This window comes from Manis javanica, chromosome 2 (genome assembly GCF_040802235.1).
Source record: "Manis javanica isolate MJ-LG chromosome 2, MJ_LKY, whole genome shotgun sequence".
Taxonomy (NCBI): Eukaryota; Metazoa; Chordata; class Mammalia; order Pholidota; family Manidae; genus Manis; species Manis javanica.
The window spans coordinates 186588185-186603602 of NC_133157.1; the positions used below are offsets into that span (position 1 = coordinate 186588185).

Consider the following 15418-nt stretch of genomic DNA (forward strand, 5'->3'; position numbering starts at 1 on the left):
CTCAACATAGACAACTGGTGTCCTAACTTGTCTTACTCAAAACACAGAGAGAGAAAAAAAATCAGCAATAATTGGGAGGCACTGCAAAAACCTGAAAATAAATGCATGTTTCAGGCTATCAAGAAGAATGTTTACACGGGGTCACAAACTCAATGCCTACTGAGCCCAGAAGGTAAAATACACTGAGGAGAAGGGCAGTCAGGCGTAAAAGTCGGGAGTAATGGCAAACTAGAGGCATACATGCTCACCTAAGGCATTCAAATTTTAAAGAAAAAAATTTTGACATTGCGCAGGCCAAACAAAACATATGTGGGCTGTTCTCCGACCTCTAGTTTACAGTAGATTAAAGATAAAATGAAGATAAACTGAGACCATAGTCTCATCTTGAACTTGCAAACTCTCAACTTTGTTGTTGTGATGTAGTCAATTCAGTATTAAATGAGGGGGTCATTCCTTGTCATTTTAAAAAATTGTCCTTAACCTCTTTTTCTTCATTAGGTCTTGGGATCATTTTTAAGTACAACGCCCAGCTCCTCATATAGATTCTTTAAAAACAAAAACAAAAAACAAAAAAAGAAAATTATTCTTCAAGATGTTGTACACAATTCATGAAGATTCACCTGTATCCTCAGTGGCTGAGGACAATACTGAGGAGATACCACCTTGGCTGCTAAGATTCAGAGTTTTGACATTTCTTCGTATAGGCTTGCCTGGAGTCATCGTATTTTCTGACAATATGGAAGAATTCAAGGATGATGTAATTTCCTCTTTGTAAGCACGTTATATCCATGCTACAGAAGCCTTAGAATCCAGTCATGTTCAAACATACCACTGTGACAAAAAAGCGAAGGTCATGTGTCTTCCAGATTAACAATCTCTAGAGTACATACACCTGAAATCAGATGCATCAATCAAGCTTTCCACTAAATCTGCCCTTTGTACTCTGGAATTATTGAGTCACACAACAAAACTTCTGAGTCAAATCATCATCTGAAGGCATTTAACAGTACTCCATTCAACATTGAAACTGCATCAGTTTTGAGCTTACAGCTCATGAATCCCAGCCTGCATACTCATCAAGGGGCATCGCCTAGACAATCCAGTGTAGGCTAGAGGAGTGTTTCACTTCAATGAAGCAGTCTCTGGACTTCCTACTGCCCGGCGCGGATAATAAGCCTCCTGTGCTTTCATCTGTTCAACCGGCAGCCCTGAGCTTGAACCGGATAAGAGCACTGCAGTGGCATCTTCGGCAAATGCCTCAAAGGAGCTTACTCTGCAAATTAGTTCTGTGAGCAACACAGTGCCCACTCTCGAAGCTCCTTTTAGTCTTTGCCTTCAAAATAATCCTTACATGAAAAAAGATGGCAGCACTGGCATTGGACCAACCATATCAGAGTCCAACTTGATTGGCACCTGTATTTTCCCTGAGGAAATGAAATACCTGAAATAATTCAGACACTAATTTCTCCATGAAGAACTTAGTAAGTTGCTTTCCACTTTAGACCAACACTTTGACTGCCTAGTGCAGTCCTAACCAAATAAGCCGGTGGTAACTTCCATTCTGTAATAAGTCTAACATCATGTTTTCGTACTGTTTTAAATTATAATTTGGCCACCCATAAATAGTTTTGATACATCTCACACTTCAGGATGTTTTGGAACCTGGGAAGCTATCAACTTGGTACCAATTTTAGAAGAATCATTTTTAAAGGCAAAGTTGAATATGGAACAGAAAATAGGCGAAGAGTCTTCATTTTAAGTAGACTTTACCACCTATCACATTAGCACAGTGAGCAGTGCTTCCATTAAAGATCTGTCAGATATCCAAGAATTTTGACTCTCGTGTCTAATATAAATGTGCTTTTATTTTTCTTCAGGAAAGAAAACAAAACAAACACTACATTCTGAATTCTTTATCTTCTTCATCTATTCACATGCCTAGTAATATTTAGTGTTATAAAGGTTTGTTCATCCCACAACTCAGAAAGCCTGAAAATTTAAAATACCAAATTTTGTAATACACATCATCCTTTTATTTCTTCCCAGATCATTAAGACATCTGACAAATTGACCTAATAAATAGCAATCTGAAAATAAAAAATTGAGATTCTTTCAATCATTATTACTATTCTCCAACTAAAGAAGGTAACTTCCTAGGAAACAAGAATGATAAATGTAAAACACATTCAGGACTCAACCTTGAACTACTCATCTGAATTGTTTCAAATTTTTGAAGCATTCTAGATTCTATTCTATACTTAAACTCTAATTAGGTATTATCAGGTATTTTTCCCAGGGTGATACTGGGAGGAACAAAAACAATACAGAAGGAAGGACCACCAATTCATGCATATGACAGGTAAGAGATAAAACTTCTTTCTGTACTTGGATAATGTTTCTGTAAATTAAACTTTCCTGGTAAAAATCACATTACCTTCGGCTACTTGATGATCCAGCCCGATTACCTGGGCCATTACTTGAAACAACTGATATTGCATTTGCAATGGCCTCAACAGCAGAAAGTCTTTCTGCAAATGTATTTCTTTCAGAGCGCTCTGCTTCTGAAACATAAGAGAGGAAAACAATTTAAACTTCAAAAATAACTAAGAGATTAAGTATGTACAAGCCATCAAATGCTGACCACTATGTATTTTAGTGTCTAATGTATACACTAACGGATAGCTTTATTTTTCCTTAGAGCAACAGACACTTAAGAGAGATTGTACTATGACCTTTAGAATGTATATTATTTCCTTAATCTGCCTTACTTTTCAAACCCCTAATTGTCAAAAGAAAGAAAAAAAAAAAAGAAAAAAAGCTATTTGTAAGTAGACTGAAATGTAGCTTTTATTACCAAGGAAGAAAAGACCCACATATCAGTACCTCAGTCATAGTTTATGTACTACTTACACTCCCTGAATGATGATGAGCTAGTCAGAAACCTGCAAACCACTATTCAAAAATGTAGCTACGAGAATATCATCATCAGAATTCCAAATAAGGAAAAGCATTATGCATTATACAATTATACTATAGGTTTTCAGTTTCTGCCTACAGTTAGTCAATTAAAGCTTTATGGCAATAAATCTTATTTTTTTTGACAAGTCAGTAGGCTATTTTTTCCTCTGTAGTCTGAAAATTGGGATAAAATTTGCCTCAACGTAACTTGGCTTAACTTGTCAAATAATCCTCATGGCAATAAAAGTCATCTACAATTAAAAAATCATTAAAGCTCATTAAGTATTACACATACTGTTCGTATACATGAAGGCAACAAACACACATTGATAAAACTTGTATTTGCTTGTTATGTCTCATCCTAAGAGGAAGACAGGAATTTTTACCTTCTGTGAATCCAAAACTGGATTTAACAGGAGAAAGTACACACAAATGTTTTATAGCAATACCCTTTTCTTTCAATACTCATTATGTTTTCAAAACTGCTTAGAGTTCCTTTTAAAGACCTTCGTCTTAACCTTACCCTCTTCTTCTTTAGTTTCCTTATTGCTGGTTGGAAAGCAAACTGATACACAAGCATGCAAAATATTCCGATTTCCATCACATCTGTGGCTGATAAATGTCTGTAGCATCTGTAGATTCTGCTCTAAAACAACCGCTTGCTCAAGATTCATAAGATATTGTCGACAGGCCTCATAGTCACAGCGCAGGATATGTTGCATTAATGTTTGTTTCTGCCATCACACAAAGTAGGGAAAAAAATTCAACCAATTTGATCAGTATATTATACAACATGTCAACAATTTCTCATGGCCGCTAACAGTAATATCAAGTCTGCAAATAAGGAGAGACAATTTCAGGTGTCTTGGCAAAAGGAGTTGAACTTAAGGGTACCCTTTAAGCAGAGTACACAAACGACAGGAAAGGAAAGGGTAAATATATTTTCTATAGAGGACCAGTAAAATATTTGCAGCTTTGCAACGAAGTCTGTGGTCATGGCAGGAAAGCAGCCGTATACAATGTACAAGTGAATGGGAGTGGCTGGATTTGGCCTGCAGACCAGTTTGCCAACCCCCAGTTTACATTATATATTATGTAACTATCAATTAGAGCCCTGTTATTGTTAATAAATTAAGCAAAGGTACACAATTTATTCTGGGCTTACTCATACCCTCTTATGCTCTTAGAAGTTGTACCACACTGTGGTACATAAAAATCAAACCCTTCAACTCCCCAGAAATCATGACAGATACAATCCCCTAAAGGTGACAACTAATGTACTTCAATGTCAAAGACATGGTAAATACTAATAAAGTATTTTTATAAAATATCACTACCCAAGCAACAGCATGCTGAAGGCAGAATATGTCTGTGCTCCCAGAATTCTTATGTTCAACCCTAATCCTCAATGTGATGGTGTTTGTAGGTGAGACCTTTGCAGGTGATTAGGCAGTTAAAGAGTGGGGCCCTCATGGATGGGATTAGTGCCCTTAAAAGGGGTAAAGAGACCAGAGTTCTGTCCACCACATAAGAACACATGGGCATTTATGAACCAGTACAAGGGCCCTTGCCAGACACCAAGTCTGCCCATGCTTTTATCTTGGACTTCCAACTTCTACTAGAATCATGAGAAATGTGTATTTCTATTGTTTATTAGCAACTCAACCTGTAGCAACCTGAATGGACTAACGCACAGCATGGACATACCAAGGCGTTTAATTGTACTTCCTTCAGAATATACAAGTATGGGGAATTTAATGAATTGAATACAAAGAATTCATTTTGGAAACGAAAGTTGTTAAAAAAAAGTTAACTAGAATTAGGAACTAGAGAAAAGCAGGTGGAAAAAATGTGTGTACAAATACAAAGGGAAGAAGAAAGATGCATTTGCACACTTGCCCTCCCCTCTCCACAAACTGCCTAAATAACCTATACCTTCCCCTGAACCCTCTGGGGAGGAGGAGAGGTAGAAGTGGGAGATGGGTGGCCCCGAGAAAACACAGCTAAGAAACAGTTTTCAGTACCTGCCACATGTGAGCCAGGCCATTTTGATTATGGAACTAAAGCTCTGAGGTGACCCTATCAACTACAAGATCCAGTTCCAGAGGTGGGCCAAGATTAAACTCGCCAAGGTGTGACACAACACACATTCATCAATATGCTGAGAGAATATGTCAAACTCTCCCCAAAGAATAAAAAGCACAGTACTTTTAAAAGTAACTAAAACCAAGAAACTGCTGCACACTGCTGTGATATAAAATGTTTTTGAGCAATCAGCCAGTCACTTGGTTGGAAGCAATGGTTGAAGGGAACTCTCACTTCCAACCTGCTGATTGTACATGGCTCCACACCAAGATTATCAATACCACCCTTTGCTGTGTTAGAAACAAAAAAGGGTACCCTGCATCACTGTATGTTGCATGTTACTTATTCTTGTAGCAAAAGGCAGAGAGTCCAGTAAAAAACTTCTTGCAGGTCTACTGTACACCAAGCCCCAAGTCACTGAGGTACAAGGATAAATGATGACATATTTTATCCTGCCCCATGGGATGATGACACATTTTATCTTTACCCTTGAGAATCTGACAAGCACAGGGGTCACAGAATCAAATGTCTACAGAAGCACTGTAACTAAAATAAACAGGTGGAGGAGAATGGGTATAAAAAACATAACATGAACTGTATAATAAATGGACCCAGGGCAATATATTTTAACTAAGTGGGAACTACAATGAATTGGAGACACACATAGCCTCTAAATAGGGCAGACTAATGTTTTTATGATGACCCAATGTAACCATATCTCCTAGTTTTTAAAGAGCAATTGAAAATCTGGACTTTAAATATAAATCCTATGACTTTTAAATACTGGCAACCAATGAAATTTTTTAAATAATGTGAAAGCTATTTCTTACGGCCAAGTTCAGGCCACAACCACCTGTTTAACCCCACACTAGTCTAGGAGGTTACAATCAAAGATAAACTAAGAATATGAGCACTAAGAATAAGCTCACTTTGTGTCTAACCTGGATAACTGCACAAGCCTTCTTATCTGGTCGCTAAACTGCTGGTCTCCATCTACTACTAAATGTTCTTAAAAAACGAGCTTAAAATCCTTCTCCTTGTTTTCAGGGGAACACTCACACATCTTAGGTCACAGTACCTAGTGACTTTCCCCAATCTCATCAGTTGCCATTCCTTTACCTATGAGTCCTACCTTCTGGTTCTATCAACAGTTATCTACACGTTCTCTCAACATACTAATGAGATTCACAAAGACTGCTCTTTGCACCTGGGATAACACCTCCCACCTTCCCTTTGTGTCTAGGAGAACCCTACCTGGGTATTCAAAGCTGTGTCCAAGGCATCATCACTTCCTAAGAGAAGCCTTGTCCACAGTCAGAGTCTGATTGCTATTTGTGCTCCAACCTTGGGGCATGCCTTACTCAAACACTTAAATTACACCATAATCAATGGTTTACTCAGTTCTCTTGTCCTAGAAGATTAGTTCATATAGGGAAGGGGCAATGAACGATCTATTCAAGACTGTTTCCCTAGATTTCACCAGTATCTGCTGGATTAAAATGCTAAGAAGTTTCAACAGTCAATGTACCTCTACAGCCATGATGATAATAGCAGCTTTCTTTTTGATTGTGGAATTGGCAGGAAGATTTATTAAAGAATGTACACCCATTCCAAGACTACTAATAGGTGGAAGATCAAGCCAATCAGGATCCCTTATTCCTCCCATGCAATCCTTGGCCATTGGGTAGATAGTACCATTTCCATCTCGAAGAATAATAGGAGACTCCTATAATTGAGGGAAAATAATAGACAAGTTCCCAATCAAAAGTATATCTCTGACTTTTACAATAGACATATTTATTTTTAAGTTAGATTAGTTGTATATGCCATTTGTGTGTGTGTACATTAGTATTAGTTTTAGTATTTAGTATTAGTATTAGTATGTAATACTGACAAAATGAGAAACCTAGTATGAAAATGTGCTAAATATTCTAAACTCTTCAACAGTTTAATAACAAGCAAACTGGAGCCAAACCCAAGCTTCACAAAAATGCTTACGTTGTCATATCAGTTTTCAAATGTAAAAATGAGCCTCTGTACCTGTCCAGCAGTGAAAATGGCTACACTCCTCTCATTCTGACCAAGGAAAGCAATGCTGCTTGTAGGGAAATTATTTTCCTGTTCTGCTTTTCCTGTAGCAAGATCAAAGATACAGTACCGTACCCAATTTCCAGTCTTCAAAACAGCATGCACACCTTCAGAAACATATAAATGTAGAATAAAAATTGTCATACATCTTCAGTGATCTCTATTAAGTACCTACCAAATTTTACAATTTCTGGCCACATTTTGTAGATGCATTTCATTCAATGACATGACACTCAGGACACAAAAACTGCCAAATGCCCCCAAATACTTTATCCTACTCCCATTTACTACACAAGTGTTGACAGGATATGAAGTATGCCAGTTAAAAAAGTTACAAAATTGTTACCTTTGGAATCCACATTTACTGCTAATATTTCTGTTTTTTCAGGTATACAAAGCTTTTTAGGAGTCCTTTGGAAACAGTCAGGAACTTTTGGTGTTCCACCAGTTTTTACAACCTGCATGACATGACACAAAAGGAATTTCACTTGGAAATACTGTAACATCTCAATGAGTAAGTCGCAATACTAACCTGCCAAGTGATTTTTTTACACTTACCTGCAATTCATCAATTCTAAGTAACCTACAATCTTGCAGGAGGGAAGAAGGGTCAGCATCTGAACCAGAGCTGCTCTGAGAGTTTGTACTATTGGATGTCCCTGGAAATTTTACAGCAACATAGGCACCATCCACTTTTAGCACCTAGAAGTACAGGTAAACATATGGAATGTTAACACTAACTTATATGAAGTCAATATGCAAATTACATACACTGAACTAACTTAACACTGGAGTCATTTCCTGTTTCTTTAATCATCATATTATAAAATTAACCAGAACAGACTCACCAAAGGTTTGCTGTTCATGTGTACATTTAAGGATTATTTTCCAGAGAAAAACTGACCCACAGAGCTGGTGATTACAGTCAATGATGTTTAGCAATCAGCTGAAAAAACTATCACCCGTGACATTCTCTCAGCCTCCCTCCGTTAGTTTAGAACTCCTGCCCCCACACCACAGCTCTATTTTGAGAATCATATGAACAGTGTATGAGAAAGGTCTCTGTAAATGGCAAGGAATGGTGTACATACTTTCTCCTTTTAAGTATAAATGAAAGAAATCACATTTCAGAAACTAATGAGCAATCTGAAAAACCTCTACTTTGCAGATATTCTCCAGCTATAGATCCATTTTTTTGTGTGGAGAGAAAGGTAAAATTAATGGCATTCCAGCTGATGGACTCTACTCACTTCATTTCTTAGAAGCAAGACCCTCTCCAGGAAGAAGAGAAGAAAAAGCGTAAGGTGACTTAAAGTAGTAAGAATTTTCAGTGTTAGGGAAGATTTTTAAATATTACAAGATCATCATCTCCATTAGAACTGTCAATTTCAAAGAATGGATTATTCAAAAAGTAATTATCTCTTTATAACTTTTCTGTAAATCTAGTATTATACCAAAGTAACACTTCTTTTCAAAAAGCAGCATATCACCATAAATGTTCAAGGAGAGGCACAATCATCATGTGTTCATCACTTAGGTTCAGAGGCAGTATCTGCATCAATGAAAGGATGGGACAGGAGACCACAGAAGGTGATGAACACAGCTGTTCTGGAGAATGGTCTGATGGGACTCACCAAGCAGTATCCCTGGATACCAGTACCATTACAGCTCTGATAATAACTATCTATTAGGTATTTTCAACACACCTTGCCAACAGGAACATTCTTAACATCTTCCACAAAAACAACTTCCCGAAGAGACCACTGCTCTTCGTTCACCTTTTCCTCCTCTTTTGGGGCAGGTGTGGACCGTCGTCGTTCTTAGACAACAACAAAATGGTAAGTACCAAAAAGAAAACGTAAAAGAAACTTTATAGATTTCATCTAAATATATGGAAAGATATTATTTTTAAAGGGATACATAATTGAAATATAAAAATAAAAATTCTGTGAACTACCACTTTATGATTTGAGGTTTTATGACGAACTGCCACTTCAAATGAAGTCATAGCAAAAACTAGCAATATCTGTTAATGCCTAATAAGATTAATACTACTATGAACAACTGCAAAGAAGAAACAAAAAACTTATTTTAGGCCCTCAAAAACAGCACTACCTGACCAGGATTTAAAAAAGGAAGACCTATCGGGCTGTAACTATTACAGAACTATTAAAGTCTAACTTTCAATCTCCTCACATGCATAGCAACTACACTGTAAAATAAATTCATTTTTGAGGAACTTAAAAAAAGCCTTTAAGTCCAAGGTATAGCAGTTAAGTCTAGGTTTATAAACTCGACAAATGCTGAGCCAAAGTTATGAGCACACACCGTAACCAATTAACAACAGTTAACAGTCTCAACAAAGGTGGGTAGATACACTCTAGACAGAAGCAATTACTACCTTCTCCTACTGCAATGCATTTTACATATTGTAAAAATTAGTAACTCCCAGAAACAAGAGAAATAGTCAACACTGTAAATATTGTTTTTTCATTTAAATAAAGCTTCATACAAAAATCAAACCAGTGGAAATATAATTTGTTTAAAAAGATTTAAAATGGTATGAGTTGCCTCAAATGAGAAACTGAACACACCTAATCTACCTTGGACCTTATTTTTGACCAATGTGCACTTAACATAAAACTTACTATATGGCATTGATGCACTACTGGCAATTGAAGAAGCATCGCTGCAAGTGGAGGCTGGAGATGGTGGAGGGCCCATTTCTGTTTTCACTGGCTCCTGTTTACTTTCAGGCCTGAGATTAGAAATAAGATTCTCCTTATAATTAGGAAAATATATTATGAACTTGTCAAATGATTTTCAAGATTCGAGTTTATTCTTATAGACAAATGAAATATTAAAAACTTGCACAAAATGGTATATTTTTAGGACTTAAGGTACTGAAAAAAAGTATATACATACTTCAAGTTTTTAATATTTTAAAATAGTGAACAAAAATATACCATACAAAACTTATCAACAACTTACAATGATTCAGGTAAGCCTTATCTAGGAAAAACAACAAAAGCTATACTCAATTTGTCAACATAGCTTTATCTTAAGTCTCCTGAGCAAACAAGTTTCGCCCTTCAGTGAACCCTGACTTGGGACACAGCAATTTAACTGAAAAATGATAAGGGCAAATAATAAAAAGCCTGCTACATCATTAATTTCTTAGAGTTTGAAGAAGTAACTACATGCAGTGGTTTACAAATATTTATTCTTGATCTGGTGATGAACCATCACTTGCTATAACTGAAATGAGAAATTATAGGATTAACAGACTATCTCTCTATCATTGAATTACTTCATTAATTGTACTTAAGATAACTAAACTACACAATATTCTACAGATGAGAAAAAAATTATTTTTATTCAATGAAGGGCAGAAGCCAATTTTTAGTCAGAAAAGTCATCTATTTCTCAGAAATGTTACATTTAGATCATTCTGATATATATTATAATCAGGGTTATCACCTTAACACTTTCCTCTCCTATTACCTCCACGAGGAACTTCACCAGAGTTTAAAAACAGTCCATAGTAAACCAGAATGATTTTCACCAGGAACTCACCAAAGTGCTCAGTGTAAGTACACATGACACTCATGGCAGCTCTGTGAATCCTGCAATGGTGAAAATAAGTCCATTCTGACTACTCACTGGCATGCCTTAAAGTAACAGCATTTCAGGGAAAGCAAAGAATCTATTGACATGAAAATAACCTCTTAGCATTTAATTTCACTTAGCTCTTACTAAATTTATTAGTACAGGTGCAAATTTCAAGGAAGATCTTGAAAACTTTCATAAATATTTAAAGAGCAGATTTTTAAATAGCATAATCTATTTTCATCTCATCTATATTTGTGCATATCGAAAATAATTCAAACATTCTTTCCAAGTTTCACTAACAATGAAAATATGCTTTGTTACTTTTATTTTTAGGATAAAAATCAATGTAATTGGGGGAAGATCTACAAATTTTTTAAAACAAGACAGAGAGCATTAGAACAAAGCAAGAAATCTTAATTATGCAAAAATTACAATAGCTTTTATTTAGTAAAGATTATTTTTTAACTTATTTATTAACAGAGTAATCTCTATGTTTTCTGAATTTCAATGTGCATTTTTGTAACATTAAGAGGAATAACAGCAATAAAGGTAGTAAATTTACAATCCTTACATCATTTAAGAAAACTAAACAACTTCAGAACTTTAAAGACCTGTATGTACGGTACAGTTCTAATCATTTCTTTTCAATGCCTGTATACATTTAGAAAAAAGAAAATACAGAAAAATATTTAAAATGTTATTTCTGGAATGTGATATTCTTCTTCTTCCATGTTTCTATAATCATCATATATTTTCATAAGATTAAGGGGAAAAATTATTTAAAAACTAAAGCTTTCAAGCTCATGTACCAAACAACCAAATTATAAAACATACATATATTTTAAAAGATGAGTAGATGCTTCTAAAAGTATAGGTATTAAGATCTGTGTACCTGGCTCCCAAACATAAATAGTAAGTCAGCTCCAGAATGTGGGCTACACAAAATTCAGTGGTATTTCTGTCCACAAATCCCTCCAACCCAAAAGTTTATAAATCCTTTATAGAACTTCCCTCACTAGCACATTAACCTGTAAAGTCCTGCCAATGATCAAGAAGCAGGCAAGAGATTAGGAAAAAATTAAGGTGATTACACAGGGAGAAAGGAAGAGGCAGTTGGCCTAATACAGTAAATTTGAACACATTATTACTTCAATTCAACACATAAAGGACACTCCAACGATAAAAAGTTCCACCCGCTTGTTCTAGGATCAACTATATACAAATATTAACCGAGTTGCAATCTTAGCAATTCCTTTCAAAATGCCTGGGGATATTAACAAAACCCCATCATGTAGCACTTTTCTGTCTGTGTACACTTAGTAAGTCTCCCTTGAAAACCCCTTCATCTACAGAGCAAACTAAAAACGTATAAAATCGAGATTAGTTGGGATAGAGTACTTACTTAGTGTCAGTAGTTTTGCTAGCTTTGTCCATGCTCTTCAAACTCTCAGGAGATCTAAGTTGAAATCTACAGCTATCATTCATATTCCAAACTGACTCCATTAAGACACCAACTTTAGGAATCCCAGCACTAATTGAAAATGCAACTGCTCCAGCATGATAAAGAGGATTATTTCTTAAGCATACCTAGCAAACAAAAATCACCAACAAGATGACCTAATTTTTTAGTTATTTCAAATATATGAAAATACAATATACAAAAGAATTGCTTCCTAGGTTTTCTAAATACAATCTAATACAATCAATAAATAAGGCTGATAAGCATTGACTAAAAAGTCCCCATCAGAAAATCTGTTCCCCAAATTTAGCAACAGGAATATAACTTTAACACATTTACTACAAGTACACCTGCTACATATGTATAAAAAAAAGACATCGGCTAAAAGTTAGTAGAGTAAGAACAGCAGAGAAGAAACTAAAAAGGCTGTCATTAAAAAAGTGAAATGTGATCAAAACAATGACACTTTTTGTCTCTTTCTTATAATTTGAAATTATTCTCTTCCTTAATTCATGATGCTGTATCAACCTGTTAAACTTCATCTCTACAAATGTTTGTTATCCCCATGGACTGTAGTTTTCTATAAAGCCAGAAGCTTCAGTGGGCAATAGAGTTTTTTTTTTTTCTCAAATTTAAAGAGTATGTTGACATTAGTGTCAGAACTTAACTGAATTCAAGAGTGAAAAAACTGTTAATTTTTACCCAGGAAGCACCCTCGGGTCATACTCTAAAACTCAAAACCTGCAAGGTGGCACTGCCAAATGCACCACCAAGAGCTCCAAATGAAACAGCAGCATTATTTCTGGAAATCTCTTGATTTCTCCATCAGCTCAATCTTTCAAACATCCTGTTTAGTCATCCAATAACTATATTGTATTTGACAGTGGCATAAATGGCAGATCATGTTTTTTGGTGGTTTATAATTAAATATGTAAGTGACACTGAAAAAGGCAGTATACTTGACAAGTATGGGAACTGGAAATACTGGCGTAGAGTTGCAGTTCTGTCAAAAAATAGTTGTGTGTCACTAAATATAGTTCTGTAGCATAAAATGAATAGTTCATAAGAGCTAACCTCTTTAAAAAGGTATGTCTTGCTTAGCTGTGCCTTAAAGTTTCATCTACAAATTTTCAGAAAAGACTGATGAAAGCTCAGTCTAAATCAGATCAGTAAGAAAGAAGATTATACTTGAAAAGAAAGGTGGCAAGATATATTAAAAGAAAAGCTATTTATGAATGCCTTCTTATAAAAATAAATGCACCTTAAAGACAAGGAAGTGTGTGTCAGGATCCAGCATATCACAAGACATGCAATTAATGTTAGCTAAATACATTATTCTCAACAATTATGATCTATGAGTGCAGGTGAAGCTGAAAATTCCAAGTGATCAACAATTCTTTCTCATGTTAATACATAAATGTTTTGCTTATTGTGGCTGTGACTGTCTTAAACCTCCAGTTTTCTACTTAAAAACAAATTCTTTAAAACAAGTTCTTAGTTCTGAGCCAAAATATTTTAATATGCTGCTTTCATAAATTTACTGCGAAATTATTTTTTTTTAAGTTTTTCTTTAGTGCATTTTTAAAGTATTCTTTCTGCCCTTCCTTTTACAGTGATGTCATCCTACATACTAATAAGGAACTGCTAGGATGTCCTGTTTTTTTTGTTTTTTTTTTTTTTGAGAGGGCATCTCTCATATTTATTGATCAAATGGTTGTTAACAACAATAAAATTCAGTATAGGGGGGTCAATGCTCAATGTACAATCATTAATCCATCTCTAGCCTAATTCTCGTCAGTCTTCAATCTTCTGAAGCATAACGAACAAGTTCTTACATGGTGAACGAATTCTTACAGAGTGAATAAATTCTTACATGGTGAACAGTACAAGGGCATTCATCACAGAAACTTTCGGTTTTGATCATGCAATATGACCTATAAACCATCAGGTCAAATATGAATATTCATTTGATTTTTGTACTTGATTTATATGTTGATCCCACATTTCTCCTATTATTATTATTATTTTTATTTTTAATAAAATGCTGAAGTGGTAGGTAGATGCAAGATAAAGGTAGAAAACATAGTTTAGTGCTGTAAGAAGGCAAATGTAGATGATCAGATGATCAGGTGTGTGCCTATGGACTAAGTATTAATCCAGGCTAGACAAGGGCAGCAAGACATCCACGGATGCAGAAGATTTCTCTCAAAGCAGGGGGGGTGAGGTTCTGAGCCTCACCTCTGTTGATCCCCAAATTCTCACCTGATGGCCCCCCTGCGACTGTGCCTGTCTTAGGTTGTTCCTCCCTTGAGGAATCTTACCCGTCTCTGGCTAACCAGTCATCTTCCGGGGCCATACAGGGAAATGTAAAGTTGGTAAGTGAGAGAGAAGCCATATTGTTTGCAAAGGTTAGCTTTTTACTTCTTTGCAGATTTATGCCCTGTGGCTTCTATGCCCAGCACTTGTCTCGAGGTATCTTTACCACCTGGAGGAATTATGATACTCGGTAAATTCGATATGAGGCACGAATTCTATTTAAGGTTTGTAATTAGGAAGGAAGAAGAAAAGCTATAGATGTAGCATATGAAGGAAACTTGGGAGGATTGATTATTTCTTTGACATATCTTCTTGTATAGTACCTTAAGTATGTATAGGTTTTAAACTACTAACTAATTTGCACACACATATTAACATAATAGGAATACGGTGACATAAACAAAGCAAATCTATAATTACCAGCCATCTCCAGTGAAGCCAAGAAAACCATTTAGGCACCCTAGGCATTTGTGAAAATTTATCTATGATATGATGGATATTTTCCAACTGTACTTGAACCATCAGACAAATTAAAGCAGCCCATTTCTGGGATCTGTTCACATCCCATATGTTCTTTTAACCATAGATAGTCTATAGTCATGAGATTTTGGGGTGCTACAACTTGCACTCCTCCCAACTCCTGGTTGAGTTCCAACAGTACAGATCCGGTCAAATTCGTTGTCTCACTGTATACACATGCCAGCCTAGACATCTCCCTCCTCATTCCTATGGCAAGTCCAGGAGACGGTGGGCTGGATGCAGCCACAACCGCAGCATCGTCCGGATCCCTGTGGAGGCTTTTTGATGATCTAGGATGTCCTGTTTTATGGAAGTCTGGTGAACAAGGAACCTTGAGAACGTGAGAAATTGGTATTTGAACTAAACAGGAAAAGGTGAGCT

At 35.9% G+C, this 15418-nt stretch overlaps 1 protein-coding gene across 4 annotated transcripts in view; it reads right to left on the reverse strand.

Annotated features, from left to right (window-relative positions):
- The window catches only part of UBR5 (ubiquitin protein ligase E3 component n-recognin 5), a 133119-nt gene that overhangs the window by 51928 nt on the left and 65773 nt on the right, over positions 1 to 15418 (reverse strand). For all 4 annotated transcript variants that reach the window (XR_012128341.1, XM_073229914.1, XM_036995290.2 and 1 more), the window contains exons 14-22: positions 12146 to 12330; positions 9780 to 9889; positions 8838 to 8950; positions 7690 to 7833; positions 7478 to 7589; positions 7084 to 7238; positions 6572 to 6769; positions 3482 to 3692; positions 2435 to 2561 (exon numbers count right to left, since the gene is read on the reverse strand). Coding sequence is in view for 3 of the 4 variants with exons in the window: in XM_073229914.1 (XP_073086015.1) it covers positions 2435 to 2561; positions 3482 to 3692; positions 6572 to 6769; positions 7084 to 7238; positions 7478 to 7589; positions 7690 to 7833; positions 8838 to 8950; positions 9780 to 9889; positions 12146 to 12330 (1355 nt within the window). In the remaining variant the exon portion in view is untranslated. The remainder of the gene's footprint in view (positions 1 to 2434; positions 2562 to 3481; positions 3693 to 6571; positions 6770 to 7083; positions 7239 to 7477; positions 7590 to 7689; positions 7834 to 8837; positions 8951 to 9779; positions 9890 to 12145; positions 12331 to 15418) is intronic.